Raw genomic sequence first — 15249 nt, 5'->3', positions numbered from 1 at the left:
ATTCAGACTATGTTGGTCATTGATGCAAATGATGCATTGCACTGTATGTTTCGATGGTTGCATATACATGTCACAAATAAAGCTAATCTTATCTCTTACCTTCTGCATAGTACTTTGGAATATATTCCTATATTAAAGTGTGATATAACCACCCATTGGTTTGTAATGGTTTCTGAGGAAATTCCATCAGAATGGAAAGTCAAACCGGATAAAGTTTTGTTAATATTTTCTGAGCCAAGGAGCAATAACAGAATCTTATACTTAATACAAAGATCTTATACCTGGTTTAGAGAGACAAAATCTGTTCACTCCTTTTGTGAGATTATATACACCAACATTTTCTGGACCACTTCCATCTTGGTAGAATTCCTAAAATGCAAACAATAGGAAGAACAATTTTAAGCATGAGTCAAATTGTAACATGTGATGTCTAGTAACAGTGCTAAAGCCTAGGGAAAATTATGCAATATAACCATTTGAAGTAACCATCTTATTTGCTTAATCACCTCTGAATAAGGTATGTAGGAAATTGCTGCCATACTTCTTACTAACCCTAACCTTTACGTTTTTGGAAAGTGGGAGGAAACTGGAGCACCAAGCGGACACCCACATGGTCACAGGAGAACGTACAAACGACTTGGCGACAATGGCAGGAATTAGTCCCCGATCTTCCGATGCTGGTACTATAAAGTGTTATGCTAACTGCTATGCTACTCTGCCTCCATGATCTTAAACCAGGCATAGACCATAGATCAGCAGTGAGAGATTTAAAAAGAACATCAATGTACTTTTCTCAATCGAAAATGATATTTGAAATGAGTGGAAATAGTGGTTGAAGTAGGCATATTAGCAATATTTAAAAACCCTCTAGAAATTTAGAGAACTATGTGCCAAAAACAGGCTGATAGTACTAGCTTGCTGAGCAACACGGTCGACATGAAGAAGCAAAGCTGAAAGGCTTGTTTCCATGCTCTATGACTATGACTCCAAGTGTTAAAGATATGCAAGGAATTTATGAAAATATCTCTCGATGATCAACTACGATAGATCCAAGAATGTTCTTTCCCTCGGCTGAAGTGTCTACAACCAAGACTCACATAGAGTAAGGGGCTCCCATTCAGGATAGAAATTAAAAGTAATTCTTTTCCCCCAATCAGAGTGTACTAAACGTTTACCATCTCTACTTAAAAGGACTATTGCTGAATAGATTCATGAAAAGTGAGCTACAGATTTTTAGATGGTAAGAGAATCAAGGTTATTTGAGCTACTATAGGAAGGCAGGGCCAAGGTAATTTTAAAAAATGCCCCTTACCAATGTAATTGCATGTGAGAGTGTACATCGAAGCATGTAACCTGTCTGTTTGAACTCTATGCCGGACAAATCCCGATCCACAACCTCCAGCTCCAAAGAACGGTTTTTCCAGCACCATTCGTCATGAACAATATTCACTGCAAGATAAAAGACACAACAAGGCAACAATATTAACTTGAATGAATTACTTGCCTACAAACACCCCTGAAGAAATTAGTGCAACCAGGCGTAAAATACTTACCTTTGTATTTCCCAGGTAAGATGTCATTAAAAGTGAATAGCACAGAGTCAGCACTTCCCAAGAGCTGCAAGCTTTGCTTCTCACCATGACGACTTAAAGGTTGAAGGGTCACAGTTAAATCACCACAGGAATCTTAATGAAAAGGGATCAACTCATTAAAATAAATTAAAACACTTAAAAAAACTTGCTCATACTTAATGCTAATTACTGCAGTAATTTTATCTGTTCCTCAAGAAACAGATGAAAAACAAAGACTAGAGCATAACTGAACTATTTTCTGACCTGAGTCTCAAAGACATTTAAAAAGATCATTGTTCACTATCCTGCATCATATAGTGAAGTACAAAATTCTGTTCACTATCCAACACTGTATAAATGTCTAACCATATTCTGTAACTAATAATTGCAATCTCCTTTAAAGTACAAAATCATAAATCATATTCTTGCAGAAATCCTTTCAAGGAATATTTGAAAAAATAACAGCATATGATTGGAGAAATACAGACATATTCAAAGTTCAAAGTAAGTTTATTATTAAAGTACATATATATCACCATATCACAACCCTGAGATTCATTTCTTGCAGGCATATTCAACAAATGAATATTTGTTAGAATAATAACCATAACAGAATCACTTGGGCATTCAACCAGTGTGCAGATGACAACAACTGTAAATACAAAAAAAAGAAATAATAACAATAAGAAATAAGCATTGAGAACATGGAGATGAAGAGTCCTTGAAAGCAAGTCCACAGGTTATGGAAACATTTCAATGATAGGGCTCAGCCAGATTTTCAATCTCCCTCCTATGTGCTGATTCATGACCATTTTTGATTTGCCCATCAACTGTGGTGTCGTCACAAACTTAAATATGGCTTTGAAGCTGTACTCAACCTCAGTCATAAAGGTAAAGCAAGTAGAGCAAGGAGCTCAGCACATAGTCTTTGGTTCGCCTGTGGAGATGGAGATCGTGGAGGTGAACCGACTGGGGTCTGCAAGTGAGGATATCAGTGATCCAATAGAGTATTGAGGCCAAGGTCTTGGAGCTCATTAATTAGCTTTGAGGGGAAGATGATATTGAATGCTGAGCTGTAGTCGATAAAGAGCATCCGTATGTATGCACTTTTGTGGTCCAGATGTTCCAGGCTTAAGTGAAAAGCCACTGAAATGGCATCTGCTGTGGACTTATTGTTCCGGTAGGCCAATTGGAGCAGATCTAAGTCGCTTCTCAGGCAGATGTTAATACGTTTCATCACCAGCCTATCAAACCACTTCACCACTGTGGATGTAAGTGCTACTGGACGATAAGTCATTGAAGCCGGTTATCACATTCTGCTTGGGCACTGGTATAATTGAAGCCTGCTTGAAGCAGATGGGTACCTCAAACTGACAAAGCAAGAGGTTAAAGATCTCAGCAATCACTCCAGCAGATGATCAGCGCGGGTATTTAGTACGGGCAGGCTCCCAATCTGGGCCGGATGCTTTTCGTGGGTTCACCCTCCTGAAGGCTGTGCGTATGTTGGTCCCAGAGACTGAAATCATAGGGTCATCGGGGGCTGTGGGGGGTTTGTGTTGATTCCTCAATGTTCTGACAGTCAAAGTGAGCATAGAAGGTATTGAGCTCAGCTGAAAGCAAACCCCTGCTGTCACCTACGTTGCTTGATTTAACTTTATAAGTGGTGATAATATTCAAGTCCTGCCACAACTGTCGAGCAACCTTCTTTGATTTAAGTTTAGTTCGGAATTGCCATTTCGCCTGTGAAATGGCATTCCGGAGATCATATCTGGACCTCTTGTAACTTTCTTGGTCACCAGACTTGAATGCCCCTGATCTGGCTCTTAGCAGATTGCAGTTCACCCAGGGCTTCTAACTGGGGAAGACTCTGAATGCTATTGCGAGGACACACCCATCTAAAACTGTTTTAATAATGTTCGCTACAACAATGGTGTATACATTCTGATTCACAGCCAAATCCTTGAACATGGCCCAGTCCACTAACCTGAAGCAATCCCATAGCCACTCCTCTGCCTCCCACGATCACCTCTTTGTTGCTCTAATCTCCAGAGCTTTGCTCTTTACCCTCTAACTGTATGTAGGTAGGTAGAAGGACAGCCAAGTAACCCAATTTAAGAAAATGCAGTCTGAGCAAGGAATGGTAGGCATTCCCTATCTTAGTTGAGCTAATGTTTACCTTACCCAATTGTCCCCAATTACAAAGTTATTGATATGTTGACAAAGTAATCGAAGAATTTGTAAACTCTTTCTTAGTTCTCAATTTTTTTTTGACATTAACTAATAAATAATGTACTCTCAAGTGGGGCCACAGATTCACAGAAAGTTTACAGCTTAGCAGGCTATTCTGTCATACTAAGCAATGAAGAGCAAACTATCTGAACCTCTCTGCAGTGTCTTACAAACTATTTTCCTTCAGCCTTCCTTTAGAACATTTAAACCTGCCTACACCACTACGCCAAACCACTGCATTCCAGATCATAATCACTTGCTGTTCAATAATTTCCTCACGCTGCTTTTGGTTGTTTCGGCAGGTCTCACCGATCTACATTTCTTGATCCTTACACAATGGGCACAGTTCCTCTCTTTTCACTCTGTTTAAACGTTTTGTTTGGGTTTTAAATACTTCTATCAGATCCCCTTGCATTCTCAGCAACAGATCCCAACAACAGTGTAATAGAAACTTAGAAAGGGGGCATCTTATTACCTGATCCGACCTGTCTCAAAGAACTCAACAAGATGACATGGTAGCTAAGCTGCATTAATGGGCAGGTAAGTGGGACTACATACCGTAGATTCCGGACTACAGAGCGCACCTGATTAAAAGCCGCTGGCTCTAATTTTAGAAATAAAATCAATTTTTTAATTGTAAAGGCCGCACCGGATTTTAGGCCGCACCGCTACTTTTAAATATACATACGTATCGGTAACACAAATTACGTTGCATATACTTTTTTACTGAACAGCACGAACAACATTCCAATATCTCCTAGCGACTGGTAAAAATATATATACTGCAGCCTACCAGGAAAAGTTATTGATCGCCTTTAACTTAAAAGCAGCGTTTTCGCTCGGGTCTGATGAGCTCGCGTAACGCGATCGGGTCTAATCGGGTCTGATGTGCTCGGGTCTGATGAGCTCGGGTCTGACGCGCTCGGGTCTGATGAGCTCGGGTCTGACGCGCTCGGGTCTGACGCGCTCGGGTCTGACGAGCTCGGGTCTGATGAGCTCGGGTCTGACGCGCTCGGGTCTAATCGGGTCTGATGTGCTCGGGTCTGACGCGCTCGGGTCTGATGAGCTCGGGTCTGACGCGCTCGGGTCTGATGAGCTTGCGTAACGCGATCGGGTCTAATCGGGTCTGACGCGCTCGCGTAATGCCCCCACCTTCCCGTATATATCCCACAAGACGCGGCGAAACCGGGTGTGACGTCATAGCATCCCGGGATGTAGTACAGAAAACAAATATAGTTAAAACACTTCTAACTTTAACTAACAAATGAATTACTAAGCGAAAATATTATAAACTAAGTAACTGCCATAAAGGCAGCACAATGCTTTTCTTCGAGTGTTTTCCATGTTGATGAGGGTGAGTACAAATGACTGATTTACAATAATTTAATTGTGAAAGTGCGCTTGATTTATCGTACAATTTCATTGGACCTCTGTGAACTACTCATCAATTTTATTGGTCTACTGTTACGAGGCAAAATGTTTACGAGGCGGCATAAAAAAAAACCATGTATTAGCCGCTCTGGATTAAAGGCCGCAGAGTTCAAAGCTGTTCAAAATGTGGGGGAAAAGCAGCGGCTTATAATCCGGAATCTACGGTAACTAAAATAATGACTAATGTGAGTTGTTCACCAATCCCTCAAGTAGGGCCTACAATAAGTAAAAAAGATCCAGACTGAGAGAAAAAAGGACAGTTGTCAATCAGACAAAAACCTATCAAACCGTCAGTCTGATCTCAGGCCAGTGGCTGTTTCATCTGTCACTAGTTGTATAATCTCCCTGATTAACATCATGACTACCACTTTTCAAAAGCCACTTATAATTCCTCAACTCCTTGAGCTATCTGCAATTCTTCAGAAAGAGCTTAAATCTTATAAACTTAGATTACGAATCATCAAATCATGAATAGAAGACAACATGACCAAATATCTTTAGCTAAGAATTCAGCCTTCTCTTCCAAATATTCAAAATACAGGAATCGTTTCTATCTTTTTTTCAACTAACCATGAATGAACAAAAACAAAGCTATCAAATGTTGGTGACTTAATATATGGCAGGACTGTTTCACTAAATGTGGATAGAATTCTCTCTGTATTACTCATAGATTTTTAAAATTTTTACCAATTCTAGAGTATTTGATCACACATTGAATGTAAGGAAGAGGTGGATGCAATTTTAGCAAAAATGCATTATGTTAACATGTCATACTTAAACTCTAAGCATTCACTTACCCAGACATAGCACTTTTCCAGAAATAGATGCCATAAACTGGATGAAGGAAAGGTCTAATATGGGTGCATTTGTTACTGTAACTATATGAAACTTTGGCTTCAATGCAAGTCCTGCCTTTGCTTCAGTTTCACTGATAATAACCTATTGGAATTCAAAATCAGTAACAACAAAGAAAATGAGTGTTAAACATAGTTTTTCACTCATCAATACACTATATCAGTTTTTATTAAATTCTTCAGGTGTACACTACCTGCAGCATGCTGGAGGTTATTAGTTTTACTGATCAGCAAAAGGAGGTCAAAAATGTGTGTGAAATTTAAAAGCCTATTCACCCAATTAGCAATAACCTATCTTTTCTGATGTGCAAAGACAAACCCCTTAATGGGAATCACAATTACAATTCACATGTGCTCAGTTAACTCATTGCTACCAGAGGTAGTCTAGTTGTTAATTAACCATTGTCCCTTAGCTACAGAATAAAAATCTGCATGAGTTCCAGTCTTACTTTTGAACCTAATCATGTCAACTGTTGATGGAGTAGCGGAGAGAGAAAGCTTAACTTCAACTGGCTTCCAATGTTAGCTGGCTATGCTGACTCATCATTATACTTGAAGTTCATTGCAAGCAAATTTTATAAATAGAAAACAAAGCTAAAGGCACTTGTTTGTAAATTTAGGGGTGACACAGCAGCACAGCAGTTAGTGTAACATTATCATAGCACCAGCAAACTAGGTTCAATTCCAACACTGTCTACAAAGAGTTTGTACATTCTTCCCATAGCTGTATGGGTTTCCTCCAGGCACTCCAGTTCCACCACAAAGATGCATGGATTAGTAGGTTAATTGAACCACACTGGTGTAATTGGCAATGCAGGTCATTAGGCTACAAAGGGCTGTTACTGTTCTAGATCTCTAAATAAATAATTTTTTACATTATTACATTTACAAATTTGGTTAAAAACTTAAATTCAAATACAACTCAATTATTGCTTTTAACATTTATTGGTTTTCTTCATATTCACACCACTATCTTTGAATGTGCAAAACTCTTATTAGATGGAAATGGAAAACTAAATATATGACAATAAATATGATTCCCAAGCTTAAAAAGTAACATGAAACACATAAATCTGAGCCAACATTGTACTCCCAGATAAACAAACAAGCAAGCTTTATAATTTTCCAAGTTTCTTCACCTGAATGTTATAGGCTCCCGTTTTGGCCTGGAAACAGAATGATCCATGAGAATCTGAATCTGTTATAATTGAAGACTTCTCCTTATTTTGAGGAACCATTGCTAATTTATACTTGACTATCTGTTTTAATCCTTCAGGGAAACGTTTGATTTTCACTTGCCCACAGACACTAAAGCTATGAAGCATCAAAAGAAAAAAAATAAAATTGTGTTAAAATGAGGTTTGAAAGATGTAGTTAACTGTACTAAATATTAATGTATATAACACTTATTTTCTGTATGTTGTAATTCTCCTACCTTGTGGCCAGGATATCAGCCAGTTGAGGTGTATTAGGGGCAATCTTCACAGTAACCGGTTCAAAGAAAATGTGCTCTTTCTGTGTATTTATGGCATATGTACCTGCAGTCATGTTTTCAAGCCTGAATGAACCATCAACCTTTGTAGTCACTATTCAAAAATGAAAGATGAGTGAAAAAGCAAAATTTGTGAAAGAACATGAGAGCCATCCAGAGAGTCTAATAGGCAGAAACTCCTGAAAAATGCCTTTCTGACTTCCATTTATCACACTGTGGTACAAGTTGTTCTAATCTTACTAGTACAAGACATCTACTGTTAATGAACCATTCCCATTATTTTCCAAAATCTGTGTACAGAAATGACTTGGGTTAAAAAAAAAGGGGTGTACTGGTAGACGTGGTGATGGCTGTTTAACTACACATATGAAAGAACTTATTTCTGTGGCACTCAAATCTAAGTCTTATAGAACCGTACTAGTAACATCTGAAAACTGGGTACAAAAAAAAAAGAAATATTGCACAAATAAGTTTCCAATAACAAATTCTGACATTGCAGATATAGCTGGCAAAAGCTATTATTTTTCCCGCTAACGTAGGTTACTTGTTTGATCTTACTCTTTTTGCAGAATGCTCATCTCTGCACAAATTTAAATGAAGAAGGATATCTCTAGCAGATATAATTAACAGTGAAAAGAAATACTGCACTGTAATCTCAAGCTTGTATCCAGGGAGTAATACAAGTAAATGCACCAGAGTCAAAACAAAGTAAAAGCATGTCATTTAATTCATTACTATTTAACTAAGCTTTGACTGTTACATATGTCAGCAGACAGAGGATGACAGGAAGTCATTAGTGCTCATCAATAACTACTAAATGCAGTCTGATGAAGTGGGGAAATGCATATTTTTTGATATTTTGCAATTTGTTCAAATAGAAGCAGATTGTTCTTGAAAGGACCAAATCTACAGTTACACTGGACCAATTACTGTTGACTGTACTTTAACAGTAACACCAACAGAAACTGCGTTGTCTATCTGGAATCGTGCAGAGGTATCTCAGAAATGCAGTGGCCTGCCTTCTCTATAAGTTTCTACTGTCTTTCTAACATTTGTGCATCAGAAACAAATAGCACCAATCCTAACTACATATAGAAATCCTGGCTGTATTTGAAGTTAATAGGGATTGAAATTAATTAGTTGAAAAGATGTAATCACAGAGAGCTTCCATAATGCATTTTCTGCTCTAGCATTTGTTCCCTCCCACGCCCACCATCAGGAAGTCTTCCAATGATTAACAAGACAAGAATTAAGAATTTCAGAGGCGGAGGAGAAATATCCTTCTCTAATTAATATATTTCTTCGAATAACAGTTGAACATTATGTGTCCTCCTCATAATAAATACAATGCTTCAATTTTCAAATACCTTTGATTTGGTTATTTAGGGTAACAGTAGCACGATGAATCCCTTGTCCATTCGGCCCATTCAAAACACGGCCAGTGACAGAGAATCCCATCACCCGAAACACCGGCTGCGACAAACAAGAAACATAAGCAGAACAAACCCATTCATCTCACTGCTTCAGCATTCGACAAGATCATGCCTCAACAGTACATTAGTGTTCAATTTTATAACCTTAGATTCCCTGGATATCCAATAATCAGTTCATAATTCCCTTTAATACTCTCACAGTGATAAGAGTCTCCAAGATCTCCTGAGTGAGGACATTTTTTTTTCAATCTTGAATGGTCAACCCCAGTTAGTATAATTTTCACTAAGGACTGTGGGCAGGCAATGCAGCAAGAGGACTCGGTATACTGTATACCAAAGGATTAGTGGTCTTTAACTCCTTCCATAAATTTGAATTGTCATTACATATTGACACGGCAGATAGTTTATCTTGGAAACGCTGCTGAATATCATGAGTCAATGTGTCCTAGAGATTCAATATTGCTTTTCTTTTAACAGTGATTAAATCTGTTTATGATGGCTTAAAGTGACCCAGTTATTCATACTGTATCTAATAAGGCGATGGTCCATTACACACATGGTTTTGTCAATATGTATACATTTTTCCTATCTCAAGCTCCCAGAACAAATCAAGAAGATGTAGTGCAAAAGAGTCTCCAAGTAACCTTACACTGCAATTCTGTTTACATGATTCTATGCACTTGTTCATAAACAAAAGTTGTCCTTCCTTACTCATTTCCCAGTTGTGCCATTCCAGAGAACTGATTTGTGCTCAGCTCTGGCTTTGAAATCTGAAAAATGATCTTGTCCTCCTGGGGAATGCTGCTCGCGATGAGAGAGGAACTACTCCTCAACTTCTTTGTCAGTATCAACTGTTTGGAGCACATGTGCTGACAGGCAGCAGAAGGCCAGCTGTGACACAGGCAAAATGACTCCGAGCAAACGAACATGAAAAAAGCATCTGATACAGAATGGCTGGAATATACTCCTTTATTTCTGCATTAAGATTGGAATCCCCAAGGGATCTACAACTAATCTTCAGTGTAGCCTCATGCAAATGCAGTGCAATCCTTCGCACAATGTAGAATCCTATAATTCTCATTGAACATTAGGGTGCTCTATCAGCCTACCTCATGCCTTGGACATGACCCATCATAAATCACTAATGAGGGACAGACTTTGGAGAGAGTTCTGCTTCCTTTAGCAAACTAATTCCATGCACTTTGATTGCTCCTGATCTTTGGAAAGTCAGTAAGATTCAAACCCATAATGCAGATTTCATCACTATCCTACTCCAAGGATGTAAAACCTGCCAAACTATTGGGAGCACCTCAAAAGACTAGACAGATAACACAAGAACAGAAGGAAATAGTAGTTGGCCCCTCAGACTTGCCCTGCTATTCAACGTGATGTTGACTGATCTGCCCCAAGCCTTGGCACCTGTTCTGTGCCAGTTCACTATAGCTCTCAATTCTGATTTTTCAAACATTTGTCTAATTCTTCTTTAAACACCTTCAGTGATCTAGCTTCCAGAAGATGCTTTTCATCAAGAAGATCAATTTTAAAAATTCCATGATTTGACATCAGGGCACATCTCAACATTTACCCAATATTACAGAAAAATAAGTATTCCATTAAGAGCACTGGTTTCCAGTTAACTACTCTTTGCAATTGAACATCACATAAACAATAAGCTGCTTAGCTGCACTATTTATGCAGACAGGTGGCAAACTGGAATTACAGACTAATGAATTCAGACAACTTATCAATAATTAAGCGTACAAAAACAGCTTCATTAATTGTGAAGAGGTTAAGGCACATAATATTATTCTCCTGTAGAAACTAACTGTTTTGCCTTGTATTAAAATTGACATGATGTACACCTGTAGTGACAACATAAAATATTAATTACTGTTTACATAGCAATAAAAAAGTGACAACATATACCAAGGTATGCCTCAGGTTTTCAAACACATTTTACACAAGACATTTTTCAATATCGTACCTCAATCCTCAAACTATCATGTCCCACAGAAAAATCGAGCCTTGATGGAGCAACATCAAACGTGATTCTTTCTCCTCTGTAAAATGGTATCTAGAGTTTAAACAGCACATTAAATATACAGACTTACAAATATAGTAAATAAATATCTGAATGCATATCCAAACAAATATTAGCAAAAAAAATTGAAATATTTTTGCAAATAATTTACAATCTAACCCTAAATTTTGGATATAATAAGGCTTAATAAGTAAATCTGGATTAATTGCATAGATTTAGAATGACTTAGATCATAGTTGACTACACAACAGAGAGAATTTCACCCTCACCCTCATGTATGTATGCTAAATGCATAACATGGTAATGATTAGCAGTCATACACAATTTTCGAGATTCAGTTCTACTAACATCTCCTAATTTGGATATGAGCTCTTAGCTTACAGGCCTTTCCATCTCTAGAAATAGCTTTCTTCCCCCCTAATCACAGTCATTCAAAACATGTATAATATGACCTTGTTCAGGATCTGAGACCACAGAGTTCGAGAGCTGCATGGCCTAGGCAAAGTTTGAGATTTTAATTAACTTTAGTTTCCTTTCTTATTTTACTAAGTTAGATTTTCAGTATCTTTGTTACTGCTGTACATCTAAAATGAAAATTATTAAATGGTACATTCCAAGAAAAATACTGTCAACTTACGGTTTCCCTTTGGAATTTACCATGACATCTCTCCCAAGTACATTTCAAATTCATTTACAGCTCCTGTACATATTTTCAGTAATTTTTAATTGTAAATTCAAGTCTGTTATTGTCGCCCGCAAATTTAAGTTCTCTAAGTAAAATGCCTATCAAATATATCCTTGCACCCTTTGTCACCTTCTCCCCACCCTCATAAAAAAACATGTTTGTTAGTTGTCTAGAACAAGCCATCTCTTTACAGTTTGTTTTCTTTCATGCATAATGGCAACAAGATCCGTGTCAAGGATCATTAAATATATTTCTAGTCCTTGATGGCAATGATTTTCAAACGATTTACCTGTTTGAAAGCCATCACCAGATCCAAATCATATTTCAAAATGCTTTTGAGGTGCGAATTGCAGTATTAAACAGAGTGCATCAAAAAGGGGAAAAATTACTGAAAATAAATGTATTCCAATTTTCAAAGTTTGTGTTAAATTACGTTAAATGAAAATTCCAATTGCAATAGAAAACCAAACAGTCCCCTGTAAAAAAGTTCCAAAAGGAATACACAGTAAATGTAAATAGTGGGTCTTGAAGAGTGCTATAGGACAAAGAACCCGAGGGATACAAATATAGGTAACATAGCAACCTGAAAGTAGTGACACATGTAGATGAGGGTGGTGAAGGTGAAGCTGACAGGTTTGCCTTCATCATTCATAATATTGAGTATAGGAAGTGGGTTGACATTTGGAAACAGTACAGACCACTAGTGAGACTACACTTAAAGTACTGCATGTAGTTCTGTTTGCCCAGCTATAGGAGAGTTGTCAATATGCTGGAAAAATGCAATAAAGATTCACTAGGTTGTAACTGGGACTGAAGGGCTTGTGTTATAAGGAGAGGCCAGGTAAGTTGGGATTTTTTTTTCTGTTACATTACAGACTGAGGGGGTGACTGTTTAGACATGTATAATATCATGAGGGGCTTAATTAAGATAGACAGTCAATGTCTTTTTCCCCAAGGTGGGGGGGGGCGGGGTGAGGTGGACTAAATGACATAAGATATAAGGTGAGAGGTGAAATATTTTCATAAAGGGGATGGTGGATGTATGGAATCAGCTATCAGAGAAAACTGCAGAGACAAATACAATTAAAACATTTAAAAGATATTTAGACAGGTACATGGATTTAGATTTAGAGAGGTTTTCCCAACCTTTTTTATGCCATGGACCAATACCATTAAACAAGGGGTCTGTCGCAAACACAGGCAAATATGAGTGGCTTGGATAGACACTTTAGTTAGAATAAACAAGCTGGGCTGATTAAATTACCAGTTTCTGTACTATATAATTACAACTCCGATAGATCACTTGAGACATCTGGTGGCCAAAGCTAGTGATAGCAGACAGTCTAAAGAAATGTTTGTATAGAAAGAGCATATGATATATGCTCTTATATGATATATTATAAGTTATATTAACTTATATGATACAGGAAGTAGTTTAACCTTTCAAATCCATACCTCTCTCAAAAGAGGAATCCCATTAGACCCATCCTCACATATTTCCCTACAGCCCTGCAGCCTATTTTATCTCAGGCCTTTCAATTCCCCTTTAATTCTAAAGGTAGTTTACAGTAGCAAATTAATGTACCAGCTTGCCTTTGGGATGAGGCAGAAAACTAGCACCCTGTGACTGCCTTTTAAACTCGCCATGATCCTCTGCTTCCCGTGATTCTAAAAGGCAGCAGCAAAAGGTGGGAACCTGGAGGGAGTAGGGGACAAAGGCGTCCCAGAAAGGCAGAGGATTGTCGGAAACTGGAATCAGATACATGCTCTTGGAAGTGAGAAAACTATGTACAGAAAAACTCCAACATCCAGCGCTCTCAGAACTTTAATGGCACCAGACTGGCAGATTTTCCAGAACAATTGGAGTTATTTCCATTAATAATCCAAAACACTTCTCATCCACCTTTTATTGTAACTAAGCAGTTACACAGCAATTAATTTTCCCAGAGATCCAAGTGAGTTTAAAGTGATCACAGTAAACTGGGTCTGGTGAGTTTGAAAATAAATGTGGAAATGCAGCCGCAGTGAGTTAAAAAAAAAGCCTGGTGAATGGGACCTGAGAGAGTTTAAGAAGGAACATGCAAATCAAGAGTGTAGGTCACAGGGGCAGATGAACCAGATGGCAAACCAGCAGGATTTCTAATTGTCCAATAGCAGCTTTTCACAGTTTTACTGTAATTCAAAATTAGATGGAAATCAATAAATGAAGATGCTGGAGATCTGAAATAAAAAAGCAAAACGTTTCCCTTTCCTAGATTACACACAGATAACAGAATAGTCTATTGCTTCCATAATATCCAAAACGAGATTATTACATGTGCCTTTGTAATGTGATCTTGTGAAGAGCTTCAAAACCAAAGAATAGCAATACTGCTAAAGAATTATTCATCGTGTACTTGCCACTGTATATTCTCCACTGGGAAGGGATGAAAAAATAAATGATCCATCTTCTCCTGACACAACACTGCACAGGAAAGATGATGCTTCGTCTGGTGCTTGAAATCCTTCAACTGGAGACAAATTGCATCCAGCAACATCCTACCAACAAGGAAGGAATGATAACTGTCAAAAACAATCACTGCACAAGATAAAAAACAACGGCAACTGAAATGCTTTCAACGAGATCAAGCGTAGGTTCAATCTTCTGTGGATTACTCCTTCCCATTTAGACTCACAAGGCTTTAGAAGAAAATGAAATGCATATATTTCTAAAAAGCTAATTATCAGATTTTATGAATGCAGATACAAACTGTAAATAACTCATGAACTTAACCTGTTACAAAATACAACTGACAGCTTCTTACATTAAAGTCACATTATTCTCTCTCACCTCTTTAGAGACCAATGAGGAGAAGAGTAGAAACACTACGCCCTTCATTGGCTCACCGTCACTTCGAACAGAGCCCAAAACGTCATATCCAGCAACTACCAAAGAATCAACTGTGTTTGCATTAGAATTCATCACCTGCACCGAAGTAGATGCCTAAACAACAAAAACAAATTAAATCAGTTAAAATTCAAAATATCTAAATGCAGTGAAATAACTTCAGTTTTCAACTAAAAATTCCAAATATGGGTAAGTTAATACTGCAAGCATGGTCTGAAAACTTATTTATGACATATACATGGTATAGTTTAGAGAATGACAAATATAAAGTAATTTATATGGCCAAAATCTAATTCAGGGGTTCAGCAAAGACAAAGAAAATATGTACAACTTGAGCACTTTATAACCATTATTTCAGCTACAAGGTTAAGCTGTGGTATAATTATGTTTTGATATCCATTCTTCTGCAAATATACATTATGAACTCTACCACTTGATGCAGTGTTTACACGCACTGTGTATGCATGCCCTGAAGTAATGCATGAAGGCATTTGTTAATAAATGATCATGGGATGGTTACATTTCAGTGAGGTAATTGCCTCACATTGTGAAATTCTACGGCCATCATACGTAATAATAACTACACGATTTCTGCATGGACAATCATATAAAAATGAATCACTTTC

The 15249-nt window shown here is 37.7% G+C and overlaps 1 protein-coding gene across 1 annotated transcript in view; it reads right to left on the bottom strand.

The window, feature by feature from the left end:
* Positions 1–15249, bottom strand: part of nomo (nodal modulator) — a 58198-nt gene that overhangs the window by 32228 nt on the left and 10721 nt on the right. The window contains exons 7-16 of the mRNA XM_073060530.1: positions 14567–14719; positions 14137–14274; positions 10995–11084; positions 8945–9050; positions 7521–7671; positions 7225–7399; positions 6029–6170; positions 1554–1685; positions 1313–1449; positions 282–369 (exon numbers count right to left, since the gene is read on the bottom strand). Of these exons, the coding sequence (XP_072916631.1) occupies positions 282–369; positions 1313–1449; positions 1554–1685; positions 6029–6170; positions 7225–7399; positions 7521–7671; positions 8945–9050; positions 10995–11084; positions 14137–14274; positions 14567–14719 (1312 nt within the window). The remainder of the gene's footprint in view (positions 1–281; positions 370–1312; positions 1450–1553; positions 1686–6028; positions 6171–7224; positions 7400–7520; positions 7672–8944; positions 9051–10994; positions 11085–14136; positions 14275–14566; positions 14720–15249) is intronic.

This window comes from Hemitrygon akajei, chromosome 11 (genome assembly GCF_048418815.1).
Source record: "Hemitrygon akajei chromosome 11, sHemAka1.3, whole genome shotgun sequence".
NCBI classification, from domain to species: domain Eukaryota; kingdom Metazoa; phylum Chordata; class Chondrichthyes; order Myliobatiformes; family Dasyatidae; genus Hemitrygon; species Hemitrygon akajei.
The sequence above is the reverse complement of the archived record's forward strand: the minus strand, read 5'-3'. Positions and strand labels throughout refer to the sequence as shown.